General features: G+C 35.7%; 1 protein-coding gene across 5 annotated transcripts in view; it reads right to left on the bottom strand.

Moving 5' to 3' along the window:
• LOC5564723 (poly(U)-binding-splicing factor half pint) overlaps positions 1-15,427 on the bottom strand; it is a 33,982-nt gene that overhangs the window by 7,782 nt on the left and 10,773 nt on the right. For 2 of the 5 annotated variants that reach the window (XM_021851898.1, XM_021851899.1), the window contains 2 exons: positions 10,589-12,142; positions 2,035-2,320 (listed from right to left, as the gene is read on the bottom strand). In XM_021851898.1, the coding sequence (XP_021707590.1) occupies positions 2,035-2,320; positions 10,589-10,634 (332 nt within the window). In that variant the 5' untranslated portion in view covers positions 10,635-12,142. Of the gene's footprint in view, positions 1-2,034; positions 2,321-10,588; positions 12,654-15,427 lie in introns of those variants that run through there. The other 3 variants (XM_021851901.1, XM_021851900.1, XM_001649028.2) reach the window with 3 other exon arrangements.

The following is a 15,427-nucleotide window of genomic DNA, read 5'->3' as shown; positions in this document are numbered from 1 at the left end:
TGTTCATTTTACCATCCCTGTTAATTTTGCCACCACTTCCCCTGTCATTATTTTAGACAAGAAATTCGGGATTTTGTCACTGGACGGCGCTAGTGAGCATGAAACTATTGTTTCGCAGATCTTAGGATCCTGACCACTTAGAAGCATGGCGTCTTCGGCAAAGTTGTTCGGTAACTCAAGGACTATCATTGTTTGAGCTAGTTGATTCAAAATGTTGCCACCAGGCGGCGCTGGTGAGCATAAAACATTTGATTCGCAAATATCTCAGGAGCCTGATCACTTAGAAAGATGGCGTCTCCGGCAGAGTTGTTCAGTAGCTCAAATTCTTTCTTTGTTTAATCCACTTATCCGCCTGCGAACGAAGAACACTTTTCGCCTAATTTTACCACTTTCACTAAACATCCTACACAGTTTACTTTCACTACTTGTTAATTAAAGAACAATTACTGGTGGATTTCTGATGAAAACAACTTAAAATTTCACCTAACCGTGCTAAAAACAATCACTTGATCACAGCATTTCGCTTTTTTTATTTTTCTAATTTTACGCCGGCTGCTCGCTTGCAGGGCTGTCAGATACGTTGATGGTTACGTACGACATCAAGCAATCTTATTTAGTCGAAGGGGAAAAGACTCAAATTGAAGTAGTAATTACTAGCAACAACGTCTTATCAATTATAATTTCACTATTACCAACAAATAGGAGAATATTTTTTGTGTACCATTACTTTTATACAGTTATTAGTGGATTCAAAGGAGTTTCACCTTAAAGTTCGAAATTTTGTAAAACAATGATAGTCTCTGAGCTTCTTCTTTTGCCGAAGGTGCCTGTCTAAAAAGTCAAGATCCTGCAGCATCCGCAGAACAAAAATTTCATGCTTACTAGCGCCGCCTGGTGGCAAAATATCCTATTTCTTGGCTCAAATAATGATAGCTCTTGAGCTAATGAACTACTTTGCCGAAGACACTATCTTTCTAAGTGGTCAGACCAGGTCCGTCCCACTTGGGCTAAGATTGGGTATCACTTCTAGTACTGCATTTGGTCCCTCGGTAGTGCAAAAGGTACCCAAGTTTAACAGATCGCAGTACACTTTTCACAGCATTCTAGATTACCTTATGAGCCATAAAATTTTGGGTAACTGCAAGGGACATGGAGAACTTTAATTTGTCTTTGGTCAGACTCCTGAGATATCTGCAAACAAAAGTTTAATGCTTACTAGCGACGCCTAATGGCAAAAATTTGAATCAACTAGCTCGAACAATGATAGTCCTTAACTTACTAAACAACTTTGCCGAAGACGCCATCCTTCTAAATGGTCAGGATCCTGAAATATCTGCAAAACAAAAGCAAAACTTCAATGCCCACTAGTGCCACTTTTTTTTTTTTTTTAAATCTTTATTTGAGTGTATTTTAACGTACTAGTGCCACCTAGCGATCAAATTCCGAATTAAATAAGGCACCATTAGATAGCGCTTCACCTCCAGAACAACTTTACTAAAGACCTCAAGTTTCTATATTATCTGGATTTTGAGATATACCGATTTCAAACTGTGTTTCTTGAAGAATACATTTTGGTTTGGTGTCGATAGATATTTTTGTTGCAAAATTATAGCATACTAGTGGTCCCGGCAAACTTCGTCTTGCCATCAAGTAGGCTGTTGAAAACCGCTATGAATCGTCCCATACAAAATGACAGTTCCGTTCAGTCCCGTTTTTCCTACTTTCCCGGTGAACATCCTGGAACTTTTATACACACAAACACGTCGGAACCCTTGACGAACAAAATGGAAAAAGAATCATCCAAATCCGTTGCTCCGTTCGTGAGCCATTTCGTGACATACAAACACCATTTCATTTTTATTTATATAGATAGATAGATAGATAAATCACAACTGTTGTACAAAGTACAACAGCGATAGAGCCCGAAGGTTAAACTCGTGAGCGGGCTACTGGAACATGAGCGGGTACTGGTACGTTGACGGTATTTTGGACTATACGATTCCCTGCGTTTTGAGGACACTGTTCGATACTAACCTGCACATGAGGGCCAGTGCCTGCTGACGTTGAACCTGGGTGCGCTGGCTGGCCAACTGTTGCTGCTGGTGGGCGAGCGTTTGCTTCATCAGGACCATCTTGATGCTTTGCTCCATGGCGTACTTCTTGGCACGAGTGACCAATTCATGCTGTTCGGTGGTCAAACGTGGCAAGGCTCCACCCAGAATTCCCAACAGGGCTGATCTCGTTCCAGGTCCAAAGACCACATCTCCCGATTGGCGGAGGTCGTACACCGGTTGGGTGATGTAGGGCTGAATTTTGGTATCTGCATTGGAAAAGATAACACGATTAGCTGATTGCGTCAAACATACAGAAAGCTGTCTGGAAGAGCGAGGAATTGTGGAAATTGCGGTACTTTTTAGGGATCTGTTTTACCATTACCCTGGTGTAACGCTTCTCATTATTTATTTGTAATTTAGTCATTTAGTTGATGTTTTTCACAAATTATACACTTCAGCGCAGCGTTGCTCTACGGGCAATCCTATCCAGATGGACACATGAAAAAAGTGTGACGCTGACCTTCACAGGAAATTTTGAGGGCAAAACTATTTCCGAAGACCGCGAAGTGATCCGATTGTTAGAAGAAATTCATATGTTTTACAACATTTTTCTAACTTATAAGCATACATTCCTTCCAACTCTGAAATTGTATAATTTCTCGAAACAATCCATTGAAAGTAGACATTATGATAAATTTATGGATTCTCGTTGACCGTGCAAATTATGTTGTTAAGAGACAGCGGAAAATACTATCTAAGAGAAAGAAAATTCTCAGTTATCTTTAATTCGTTAGATTTGAATTAAATTTTTAGAGTTCTTCGAACAAAACTTGAAATTCAACTTATATTTTTGAGTGACTTTTCTAATAACGAGTTCGAAAATAATAACAGTTTGACTTATGTGAATATTGTGACAATTTGACATAAAACAAAAATAAATGAAGAATTAGCTTCATGGTATCCCCAGCAAAGATGAAGATTTAGACGAGATGAACAAGTCTACAAGCGACAGTTAATGTATAGGGTTTTAATATTTTCAGATAAATCTGTTATCATTTTGCGTAACAAATTTCACTTCAGTTAAATCGTTATCACTTTTGAACACGTAATTGAAAAAGTCACTTAAAAATATATGATGAGATACAAGTCATGTCTGAGTTCATGTGGAAATTACATTTCAACCGGTCCATGAATAAACGATATCCAGTCTAGCAAACTTGATCATTTTGTATGGAAAATAATAGAAGTTGCAAATGTATTGTCCAATATTGTATAAAAAAGATATGTAGCGGATCCAGGTGAAAGAATAAAAAATCAACGTTTTCTTGTCAATCGGTTTTCACTCTACAACTTTTTTAGATCAGTAGTATTGCATCAGAGTCTTCAAAAAACAATCTTTCTGTCATAAAATTCGTGTCGTGGCAAAACAACGTTTTCTTGTCAATCGGTTTTCACTCTACAACTTTTTTAGATCAGTAGTATTGCATCAGAGTCTTCAAAAAACAATCTTTCTGTCATAAAATTCCCTGTCAAAATCAACAATCTTTTTTTGAACGGTTGGTGCTGAAGAAAAGTTTTAACTTCGATCTGAAATTTACATAGTAACTATTATGGAACTTCACATGTGAACTGATGCGATAGTTTGAATTTGGTCAAATAATAACCACTATCCTCCAAAAATATAAATTCGCTTCATCACATCTAAAAGTTTGGAACCACGCAAGCAGCAATTTATGCTTGCCGGTGATTATAATCTTTTGGAATGTTGCAGACAGCTGTTCATAAATTTCACTGGTGCGTTATTTCAATGCCTAAAAAATGCGCTCTCTGGCTAGGCATTAGATATAAAAAGCGTTGTATTTGGATGGGCATCTAATTCTTCCGAAAGAGGTGCATTTTGTGAAAAAGGACTCTCGTGGCGTAGGGGTAACGCGCCCTAACTAGAGATCAGGGAGTCGTGAGTTCGTTTCTCACCGAGAAGACGTGTAACTTTTTCGCAAAACTTCACATCAATTTTTCTATTTAATTCAATTCAATTTACGGCTGGTTAGCCGTAAACCACGATTCATAATCAAAAACAAGTATACAAAAAGCGTTACGAGGGGGTGGGTGGATATTAAAAATTGCCATTTTTGGTGTTATGAAATTTGTGAATGAATCCTAGCGGTAAACGCACAGCAAGCCCAATCTGAGGGTGGATTCGAATACTACTGGTCGAGGATCTTTTCGGATTGCAAATTTTCAAGATTATACTAGGTGTAGAGTATCTTCGTACCTACCATACGATGTACAAAATGGTCCATTAGCGAAGAAATCTCTCAGTTAATAACTGTGGAAATGCTCATAAGAACACTAAGCTGAGAAGCAAGCTTTATCCCAATCGGGACGTAACGCCAGAAAGATGAAGGATGTTGCATTATTGGAAACGAGTGTTGCAATGTTTGGTGAAGCGATTCCATACTTTTGGGCAGATAGTGTGTACGCATTGTTCATTATACATTGATACTCCAGCGTGTGTCAGATACGCGGGAATCCGACCGATCTGAAATTATTGACATATTTTTTGTTATAAGATGTTTACCCTTTTTTAACATGGTCCCCCAAAAAACATTACTACGTTCAAAATCTTTCGTTGATATGATACCTGATTCAGGAGAAATGACCCATTAAACGGCTATTAATACCCAAATCTTCCATCTTTATTAATTTATTATTTATTAGATTAATACACTACTTTTGAACAATAAGACATTGTGTGGCTCAAATTCGGAAAACACCAAAAACAATTAATATTGGCTATTGGTTTCTTAGAAATTTTCGAATTATTTTTTCTGTTCTGTTTTGACATTGTTTGGTACATATTTCTTTTTGTTTCTATATAAATTGATTATAAACTATATCGAAAATAAGTTTATATAAATATATTTACAGTGTTGAAAATAAAAAATAAGTGAAAAGTTGACCCGATTTTCAAACAAGAGTCCGTTTGAAATACATACTGCCATATGGTATAATGCAGTTTGGCATAATTTAAAAAAAGTTGAATTCGATCAAATTCCTGCCATTAAGCAAAGGGGTATTGATAAACTGCTCGCGATCGATTTCATTGCTAGTTATGGATGGGACATACCACAGATACTATATTTACTGGTGAACTGCATTTTGATATATGAAATACCAATAAAATATTGTCATTGTAAAATATTTTCCTGCAATGTGAATTATTTTTCGTTTTTTGTTGATTTAAATATTTCTACGGTAACAATACTGCCCACCAATTCAAGCACACTCTACCTGTCATGTTCAAATGGCTCCGATTGTAATGTCCGCCAGACTGATAATAGAGTGACTGTAGAATATACTATTAATCATCATTTGTTAAGGAAACAATATCCAATAAAGCTCTATTGATTATAGAACAGCATCATATGTAGCTGCTGGGGCCATGATGCCCGGTAATCATGGCATATTTTCACAAGATAGTTCTCAACAGCTAATATGTGTCATGACATCTAAAAAAGAAGGCATCTTATGGTCTCAGCCATTACAGTAACACTGCAGTAGCTTCTATTTCAAATTATACCAAACGATGTCAAATGAACATTATGCTAAACAACTATTATGGCAAACAACTATTATGCCGAATAATATTTAGCCAAAATACTGTATGCCAAACGGGGTCGACTCTCGTCAAAATGACCGTGTTTGGAGGCCTGATTTTCTATGTATAACGAACCCGAACGATATGAAATTTTGGCAGAGAACTAAAATTAACATGAAATTTCACTATTTCATACACATGCCTTAACATTAATAATAACCCCTCTACTAGCAGCATTTATTTTTACAACAAAAAAATGTTTATATCGCGATAACTTTTTTTGTTTTTTTTTAAATATTTTTGCACCATTTTTTCACATGATATCAAAAAACTCTTCTATTTTCGGATCTTTGTCGATTTTAATCATTAGATGACCAATGGATGGATCGAGAATATTCCAAAATTGCGGGGGACCGGCGCATAGACATAACTCACTTCAATATCTTGGGCTACAGATTTTTTTCTCATGTTCGGTTATTCACTTTTCGAAACAATAATTTGATAAAAGTCTGTGAAAAAATGAAACGATTTGGTGCAACCGTATTTTATGAGCATTTATATTTGTGGTACCACTTTGGTCGTAGGAGGATCTTGTTAGCTTGATTAAGTTAGCTTGGAGACAACTTAACCGTTTTGTGTGTGTGTTTTTTTTCAGAGAAGCTCCTTGTTACATAACCTTTTTTTATAAATTGACTAAAACAAAATGGCCATCAATGAAATTTTATATGGGGAATGTCGGCCCCCAAGGAACATCGACAACAAACAGTTGACCAATGATCAACAACAACGCAGATTCTGAAAATAGAAGATTTTTTTGAGAACTTGTGAAAAAATGGTGCAAACATTTTGGGAAAACGAAAAAGTTATAACGATTTGAATTTTTTATGGTAAAAAATCGAGGATGCTGGTAGAGGGGTTAGTCCACCTTTCAAATATGTTTGTTGCACGAGTAAATGATTTGTAAAATCATTGTGAACACAATGCATTACGCACTAAACAATTGTAAAAGCAATCCAACTGTTATGGATAGTTTAATATGTTGTTGACTAATTTTCGATACAGTCCTTACAAACGGGATAAAAACATTAGAGGGATTAACGGGGAACGAGTCAAAAATATGCAAAAATAACTCCACAACAAGTTAACTATTTGCTCAGTTTAGTGCCTCGGAAGGTTATTTTCGGAGTCCAGGATGTTTCACCTTAAAATTAATTGCCATTAAATTTAACCAGGTACAAATGGTTCTATGCGGCCCGCTATATTCGACGTACAGTTGTGTTCATAATAATTGTTAGGAAAGTCAATATTCATACAAAATGTTTTCATGCTTGACATGCTGTAACCTTGTTTCCCTATGTACAATTGGTATGAAATTTTGATGGAGAACTACAAATATGCCCAATTTCATTATCACAAATCTGGAAAATTTTCAAAGCACTTTGAAAAGTTGGGCACCAGATGAAATTGCTCAAGATTATCGTAGTTTTTGTTTTCAAAATTTCTATTCAACAACATTTTTGTGACGAATTCGCTTATGTATACATTTGTAGCTTGGATGTAAATTGTTGAAATGATGAGTGATAAAAAATACTAAGATTACAAAAAAGCAGATCTCCATATTACTAAAACAACTATTATTTTAAGCGATTTCACCTGGTTCCTAAATTTTTAACAGGTGCTCCGAAAAAAAAAACATTTCTGTAACAATCAAATTGAGCATGTTTGTTATTATCTGCCAAAATTTCAGCAAGGAAAACAAAGCATATCAAACTTAAACATTTCGTATGCAAATCAGCTTTCACTACTATTCGTTTGAACAAAACTGTAATAAATAGTAGTAACACCGACAAACCGGCTTGTCACTCTACTTATGTAATTTAAAAAACTTTTGTGATATCTTTATTAAAAAAAAATCGTAGCTTGTTTTGCCTTCATACTTTTTACATATATTCATCAACCTAAACTCGCATTCAATCCGACAGTTTGTGAAGAAACCTCTAGCTGAAATGTATGATTTCACTTTGATGTTATAAACCTTTCTGCTCGAATAGATAAATGGGATGGGATGGGATGGAATGTGATCTAACCTCTCATAACAAAACTGATGATAGGCTATTCCGGGGATAATAATAATATACCAGGGACATAATGGTAACCCCCTTTATCTCAGCATTCGGCTGCAATCGTTAACAAAATTTTATTGTTGGCTATGAACACATACAATTCTTCCAGTTGAAGATTTCTGAACAGAGTTTGAGCGGTCCTGATTTTTATATACTTCTTGTATTATTTTGAAAATAGCTTGAAATAAGCCAAAATAGGTCATTTTTCAAACATATATGGTCGGTTTTCAAACAGACCGGGCATGACATTTTGCCCTTGTAAAGATTAGTCAAGGGCTCAACAAAATCTGATATTTTCGATTCACTTTTTGATAGATGTTTCATCAAATATATGAGCTCCACCATTAAAACAAATAATGGTCTTATTTTGATATTACGAATGCTTGGATTACATTTGGTTTAGTTTTTCAATCTGACAAAACACCAAAACACCGACCAAATCTCGAAATAGATCTAAAAAAAATCTGATCTCGCCCTAAAAGTCAGTGGTAACGAAATATGTAGTTTGTTGTTATTGGGCAAACGAATGCACATACACGTTATTTAACAATGCCACGATGAATATAAGATCCTCCTCTTTCTTTGAAAATCCAATCTCCCATTTCTTTCATACTATGCTTACCATAAAAAAGGGGTTCTGTGAAATTTTCAACTTTTTTTATCTGCATTTTCGTCAGAATAGTGTTGAGTTCAGTTTTCATCATATCTTCTAGTGCCCTTTTAGCTGTCCTAATGGAATAATATGATTTCTTTGGAAAAAAAAACAGCAAGTCAAGTTGTCCTATAATTAAAGTAACCGCATATTAGTCCCACTACAGATTTGTGCACCGTGTAACACAAAAATGAACCGTGTTTTGGTCATTTTTATATTTTTCTCGGAAAGATATCGTAGTGAAAAGCCAATTGTGAAAGTTTCATTAATACTTGGGCCCTTCCATGATCCATCCATAAGAAGCACTTCAATGCAACGCATATTGTGGCCAGATATAAGCTCAGTAGCTTTCAAAAAACCCCACTACCCAAGTGAATCTAAAGTGCCAAGAATAGGATCCGGCTCACTATTTGAACATGATCCAATCTTTTAGAATTTTGATTAGTACACGAATTTCAATCGATTTTGCTAACATTTTACAATGCAACTTGATGAAGGACAATGATTTCTTTCTACTGAATCGAGAATAGCAGTCGAAAACAGTCACCTGGCTAAGAGACTGATTAAAGAGAAAATCGATGAAGAGAAATCGATCATTACAGTTACGCCCTTATGATACTGAACGCGAGAATCTTTAAATCACCACCGGATTAGCCGAAAATTTCACAGAACATTATTTTTATGGTAAGAAAGATATGGGAGAATGGACCTTTAAACATTTTTAAATTTCGAAACGCCCTACTACATATTTGGTTACGAATGGCGAAATCAAAGTTATGCGAGAATTGATATTCTAAAAAAGAGGTAGACGGGACAAAATGAAGATAGCCTGGTTTTAAATTTTTATTTGAACACTTCAGTCGTCGCGCTGTTATATGTTGTACAACACTGATGGAAAAACCACGCTTTTCGTTCACAACAGCAGCGTGGTGGTTCGAACGGTGGTAATCCGCGCGACGATTGCAAAGATGGTTACTAATTTTGTTAAACTTCCAATAAAATTAGTAACCATCTTTACACTTTACATTATTTCTTAAACCGTCAGTTATAAAAAGCTTCGAGAAATGAAAAATAGTTATCCAAATAAAACTTTGAAATGCAGCTGTTTTAGAGTCGGATGGAATTTCTTTAACGCTACAGCGTCATAATGCTACATTTCACGCGAAAAAGTATTACTTTTTCATGACGAAATCTGATAATAAAAGTAAAATTTTTGATACAATTTTGACTATATTTAAAGATTTTTTTCAATGTAAAATGACTATCATATTATGTTTTAATTCAGTACCAGACTGAAAAAAAAAATTGAAAAACATCTAGAGGAACCTCATCTTGACCCGCCTACACGTAATTACTTATTATCCTCATAGCTTAGTATTCCCACGAATGTGTTTTTTGAAGAAATCAAATTTAGAAAAATGATATGAAATGAACATCGAATTTTCGACTAACCATATTTTTGATAATAAGTCCCTCTACCGATTGTAGCTTACAAGTTTTCAAAACACTTCTCTTTTTAGAATCTGTGAAGATTTTGATCTTTGGTTCCGGAGACCTCCCAGAACACACGTAAATATCTCAGTCAACAGATTTTTGCTCATGTTCGGTTATTCGCAGTTCCAAAAAATATTTTGATAGATAAGAGTTTGTAGCGAAAAAATGAAGCAAATTGAGTAATGAGCAATCGTGTTTCTGGTACCATTCTGGCGGTATAAAGATCTTGCAAATTTCAAAAAACATTTTTTTTTTCAGATATCTTAAAAACAACTCAACCGACTCGCACGATTTTTTTATAGTTGATACTGTATATCCTATCCTTTTTTGACCTGACTACAAATAACATGCCGGTCTAAGACATTTCATATGGAAGTGTCCCCCAAAGAACATCGGAATGCTTTCAAAACCAGACCGATGATCAAAAACGACACATATTCCGAAAATAGAAGCGTTTTTTGAGAACTTGTGTAAAAAAAAGTTATAGGGATTTAAACATTGTTTATGGTAAAATAAACTAAGCTGTCGGTAGAGGTATTAGAGACCGTTCTCAAAAATGTATAGCGCCGAACTGCTGTTTGGAAGATAAGATAACTGAGACGAAAGAATCCGAGAATAAATGGAGATATCGATAGTTATTTTTTGAGTAGAAATGCAAGCTAACCTTTTCGGCGTGTTCCCCCATCATCATTATGAGAATATGAGTTCATTTCACACTTCGCTACTGTAGAGGACTGTGGCAGTGTAGTATTGGGTTAATGCACAGTTGGAAATGATCTCGCAGAAGAGGGCAGGGGAGCAATCAATGTTTCGTGTCATTTTTTCAGGGGTAGGTAATTTCAAGAGATAAAAAGAACGAAAACGAAAACAGAAAAATATGCGAGAGAAATAGAGATCCTGAAAATAAATAAAAAATAAATAGAAAAATAATATGGATTAATCGAGAGCATTGAGTGACTGATTTGTTTTATTTTTGAATTTTTAATGAATGGCGATAGAAATGAACGAGCAGTTAAGCGATTAATGCTAATCGCCGAGATTTTTTTTTAATTTGCTTCATTGCCATCGACCACAGTGGAATGAAACGGGACGGTTGACTGACAACGTGGGTAGATGAACATGGTCGGACAAATGCACTTGGATGTGATGGCACAAATGGGCATGTTGGTCGGAATGAAATAGAAAAAATAGAGAACAAAACAAGACACAAAGAGAGAGAAAAATAGACAAAGAGAGATAAAAAGAGATAATCGAAGACTGAGCAACGGGCCGATGCTGTTCTGTATCGTCTCCCAGCTTCTCTTGATCCATGGGTAGAAGTGTTGTTAGATGTGTTCTTGATATTATGGGTATCTTTCCGGTAGGATTTGATGGAAAAATTTCAACTTGATTGCAACAGACAACCCCAGCAGGTCTCTTCTTCATGCACCCGAGCAAGAAGGGAAAGAGGAGACACAGAGAGAGATGGCTGAAAATATGGAAAACACAAAAGAAAGAAATACAAACACCTGGTGAAATAATCAAATATTCCTTCAGTGTACGTTTTTGATTGCAAGTTAGAAATCATTATACGTTTGGGTCCGTCGTTTTAGCGAGCCAGCAGATATCGTCGGAGGGTACTTCACATTCAACGAGCTTCGCCGGCCATATTTCAGCACAATATTGCAACTTGGTATTTCAAACGATATTTTTGATAAAAGAAAAAGAAAAGAAAAGAAAATTATTCTCCTTCCGACTTGTTTAACTAGCTGCTCCACAAATTTTGTTACGCAGTGATGGTCATTTCCTTGAAGAAGCATGGTTCGTTGCGGCCGCGCTTTCAGTCGACGATATGCGCGATACCATTCTGATTTTATGATTGATGAATTGTGAGGAACTTGAGGCGGATGAAACAAAATAATATGTTTGAAAAAAAAATCCGTGTCTTGATTACAGGAAAACCTTAAAATTGGTGAGAAAGGATATACTAATTAAGATGCGGTGTTTGAGAATGTCCACAATAATAAACCCTAATCAATTTCCCGTTTTAAATAAAAAATCACTTGCATTTGGCACATTTGGTGTGCAAGAAGGATGCAGATATGGAAGTTCCCCTCGTGGAAAGTAAAAAAAGGAACGGAACTCCATCATATGGGCAATTGCTGATCAGCGTTTCAGAAAATGAGGCGCCACAATTGCGCTCTAAAACCCTCTCGTGGACATACCATTTTTTCAAACTCTGAAAGTACAAACACAAAAGAAAAAGAAGGAGAAATACATATCATTGGCATGAGAATCATTGCTAAAAGTATTTGGTAGAACGAATTGAAAAGAAAAAAAAGATGATAGGATGATGTGCACTTATGAGTTACTTTCAATGTAGAACTGCAAGAAGTATACGTGTGAATCTTGTTTGGGCGACATAATATACAGTACAATTTTTGTCATCTCCTTCAAAAGTAAATGAGAAACGGTGCAAAAGTGATGATTACTTTAACCCTCTACTACCCTAATTTATTTTCGATCTAAGTACCGTTTTTCGCTATTTAAAATCGTTTTGGACAATGATTCATGTTTATTCGCAAATTTGTGAATTTTGGTTTATATTTGTTTCTTATATTTATTTTTGAACATCCCTATCCTATCCCTATTTTCATTTCCTCTTGAAGAACCTTCTGGCCAGGGATGGGAAATGTACTGTAGCAAACATTTACCACCTCGACATTCACATTTTTCTACACGACCATCAAAATCCAAAGCAAACCATGACCGTTCAAAAAAAAAAAAATGTCACGGCTCTTCAAAACTGTAATCTTCTTCTTCCCAACGTTTTTTCAAACCCGAATGCGAAATGACTCGAGCAGAGTGGTGACACGATTATTCCGGTTTTCAGGGTTTTGCATTTTTGCTCGATAAAGGCAGCATGAAATTGAACTTGATTATATGTATCGCAACGGAATGATTGTGCTCTTGCTATTAGCGCTAATAGATTTCAATTAGTTGAAAACACAAGCAAAATATTTGCGATGGATTTTTTTAACATTTTTTGACGTTGGATAACGTCTTACGGCAACATACTGGGGTACAATTCCGAAAAACGAAAAATCGCTCGCGTCACGAAAAGTGGTTAGATTATGACTGTTAATAACTCACTAACGCCGGGATAGATTTTCAAGATTCTTGCACCAATCGATTAGAAATTTTTCTACGAATCTACTCCAACAATGAAAACTATTGATTTTCATGACTAAACTATTGAAAAATTCCGAAATATCAAGGTATGTCTTATTTTTCATAGAAAAGCACATTTTTCTTGCTGTTATAAGGTTTTGACGTTTTGAAGATTACAGTCACCCATGGATCAACTAAGGGTCATTTTTCAGAACAAAGTATGATTAAACAACATGGTGGCGCTGTACAAACCAAAATTACCTTCCTGACACTGCAGAACATAGTAGTTTTTGAGAATACACGTCAAAATTTACGATTATTTACCAAAAAGTGTCGATTTAAATTGAAATTCCAAACAATGTCCACCCCACAGATGTGGATCAGTGGAAGAGGAGGATCCGTATTATGGATTAAATCGACTCATATTATGGATCAAAACACTATAACAGCAATTTATCTGCAAGGAAAACAAATGATGTGTTGGTGAAAGCATACGTTTTGGCGATTCTTTCGGAATCGTCTTATCTTTGATTCATAACTGTGGTATGGGTTTCAATGCCCCACAGTTATGAATGAACGCTTCTGGGAATATGATCGACAATTTATTTCCCACCAGTGTTGATAAACTCACACTCAAAATCTCAATCAATACGCTCTCCCGTGAGAGCAAACTCATTACAGATCTGCTTCGCAAATCTCACGTTTGAGATTTTGATGTAAAATCAACTCAATCAACTCAAACCGTAAAAATGATTCTTTGCGACTGACCCGGCAAAAACTCGTGAAACCCGAATGTTGTTGTTTACGCTAGAAAGGATTAACATAATTTTACCAGACTAACAAGAAATTATTGTCGTGTGTGAGTAAACTGTGGAAATACGAGACAATGAGTTAAAAAGGTGAGCCAACTCATCCATGATTTTTTGACTGCTGAGTTGCATGATTGACAACTCACGCATGAAATATCTCAAGCGTGAGTTGTGAGAAATTGAGTTTTTCACAACACTGTTTCCCACAAACGGAAATAATATATTTAAGCATATTTGAATTGATTGCGATACTGTACAGATTTATGGTTCACGTAGGTAAAGTGTGTTCTGCGAAATTGCATCTGTATTTGATGAGATATTTCCGTTTTAAACTAACTCTGATCCATATCTGTGTGCTATCCATAACTGTGGAGTGACTGTACATATACACGCAACTTTAACATCGATTTGAGCAAAGTGGAGAACATAGAGTTCGCGGTTCATGGAGAAGTACCTCAACCTCAAACTGGCTTCGAAACAAACTACAGCAACCAATCTTAGTGGATCACCTTACGTTCAACCGGAATATTTGTTTAGGGGGCAAGAGTTACCGCTCATGCTTCTTCTTCTATCGACCGATTCTATCGGTGTTGAAGTGGTAACCGAACCAAGCAAATAATAACACACAATGTCCATAATAAGTCAGAATTGACATGCAACAAATAGTATGAAAATTGATTGAATTTTTATAAGTACAAATCTTTTATAAGTTCGTGACGGTCTCAATTCAGGAAATAGAGGACGCTAACGTTATCCAACGTCAACTTGGCGGTCGTATCTCGGAAACAACCTCTTACTTTTTTTTTAATTATTCACCTAGAGTTGGCTGCCTGAAAACGATCATAGTGGAGAGACAATAACATTCAAGCAGTGTATGAACCGTTGGCAGCGCAACGCTTGATGGTATTGATGCTGCTGCTGCTTTGTGTTTTGGTTGACTGGCAGAATCGATGAACTGTAGTAAATAGTGGCCACAGTTCCCAATCCTGCTTCTGGCTACCAATTTTTGACAATAATAAAAAATTGAGTTTTTGCGGTACTTTTGAAAATGTATTTTTTTTTATTTATTCCTGGAGCATATTTTATTTTACGTGTAACTAACGGAAAAATCGGTTTGAAATTACTTCAATTCCACCAGGCTTGTAAGTGTAAAATATTTTGTAACGTGTACAATTAGACCAATGCATTTGTTGGTTATTGGTAATCATACAATTGTTCAAACATGTTTCTAAAATGCAAAAATGTTTAAAAAGTCATATAAAACATTTCTAATATGCCAAATTAAAAATAAAATCAATTTGCTTTTCAGGCTAAGAAAAAATATACAAAATTTCAAACGGTACCTTGTTTAAAGGCGGGGTTGGGTATTAGAGGGTTAATAACGATAAACATAAGAATAGTTTAGTAATTTTACTATTAAAATTGATTGTATAACATTTTGCGGTAATCCACTTCGCGGTGTATTATTTCGCGGTTTGTCATGTCGCGGTACGACAATTCGCGGTTAGTATCATTTGGCGGCATGTCAATTCGCGGTCAGTACC

Source organism: Aedes aegypti, chromosome 3 (genome assembly GCF_002204515.2).
Source record: "Aedes aegypti strain LVP_AGWG chromosome 3, AaegL5.0 Primary Assembly, whole genome shotgun sequence".
NCBI lineage: Eukaryota > Metazoa > Arthropoda > Insecta > Diptera > Culicidae > Aedes > Aedes aegypti.
This window is presented reverse-complemented; position numbering and strand designations above follow the sequence as displayed.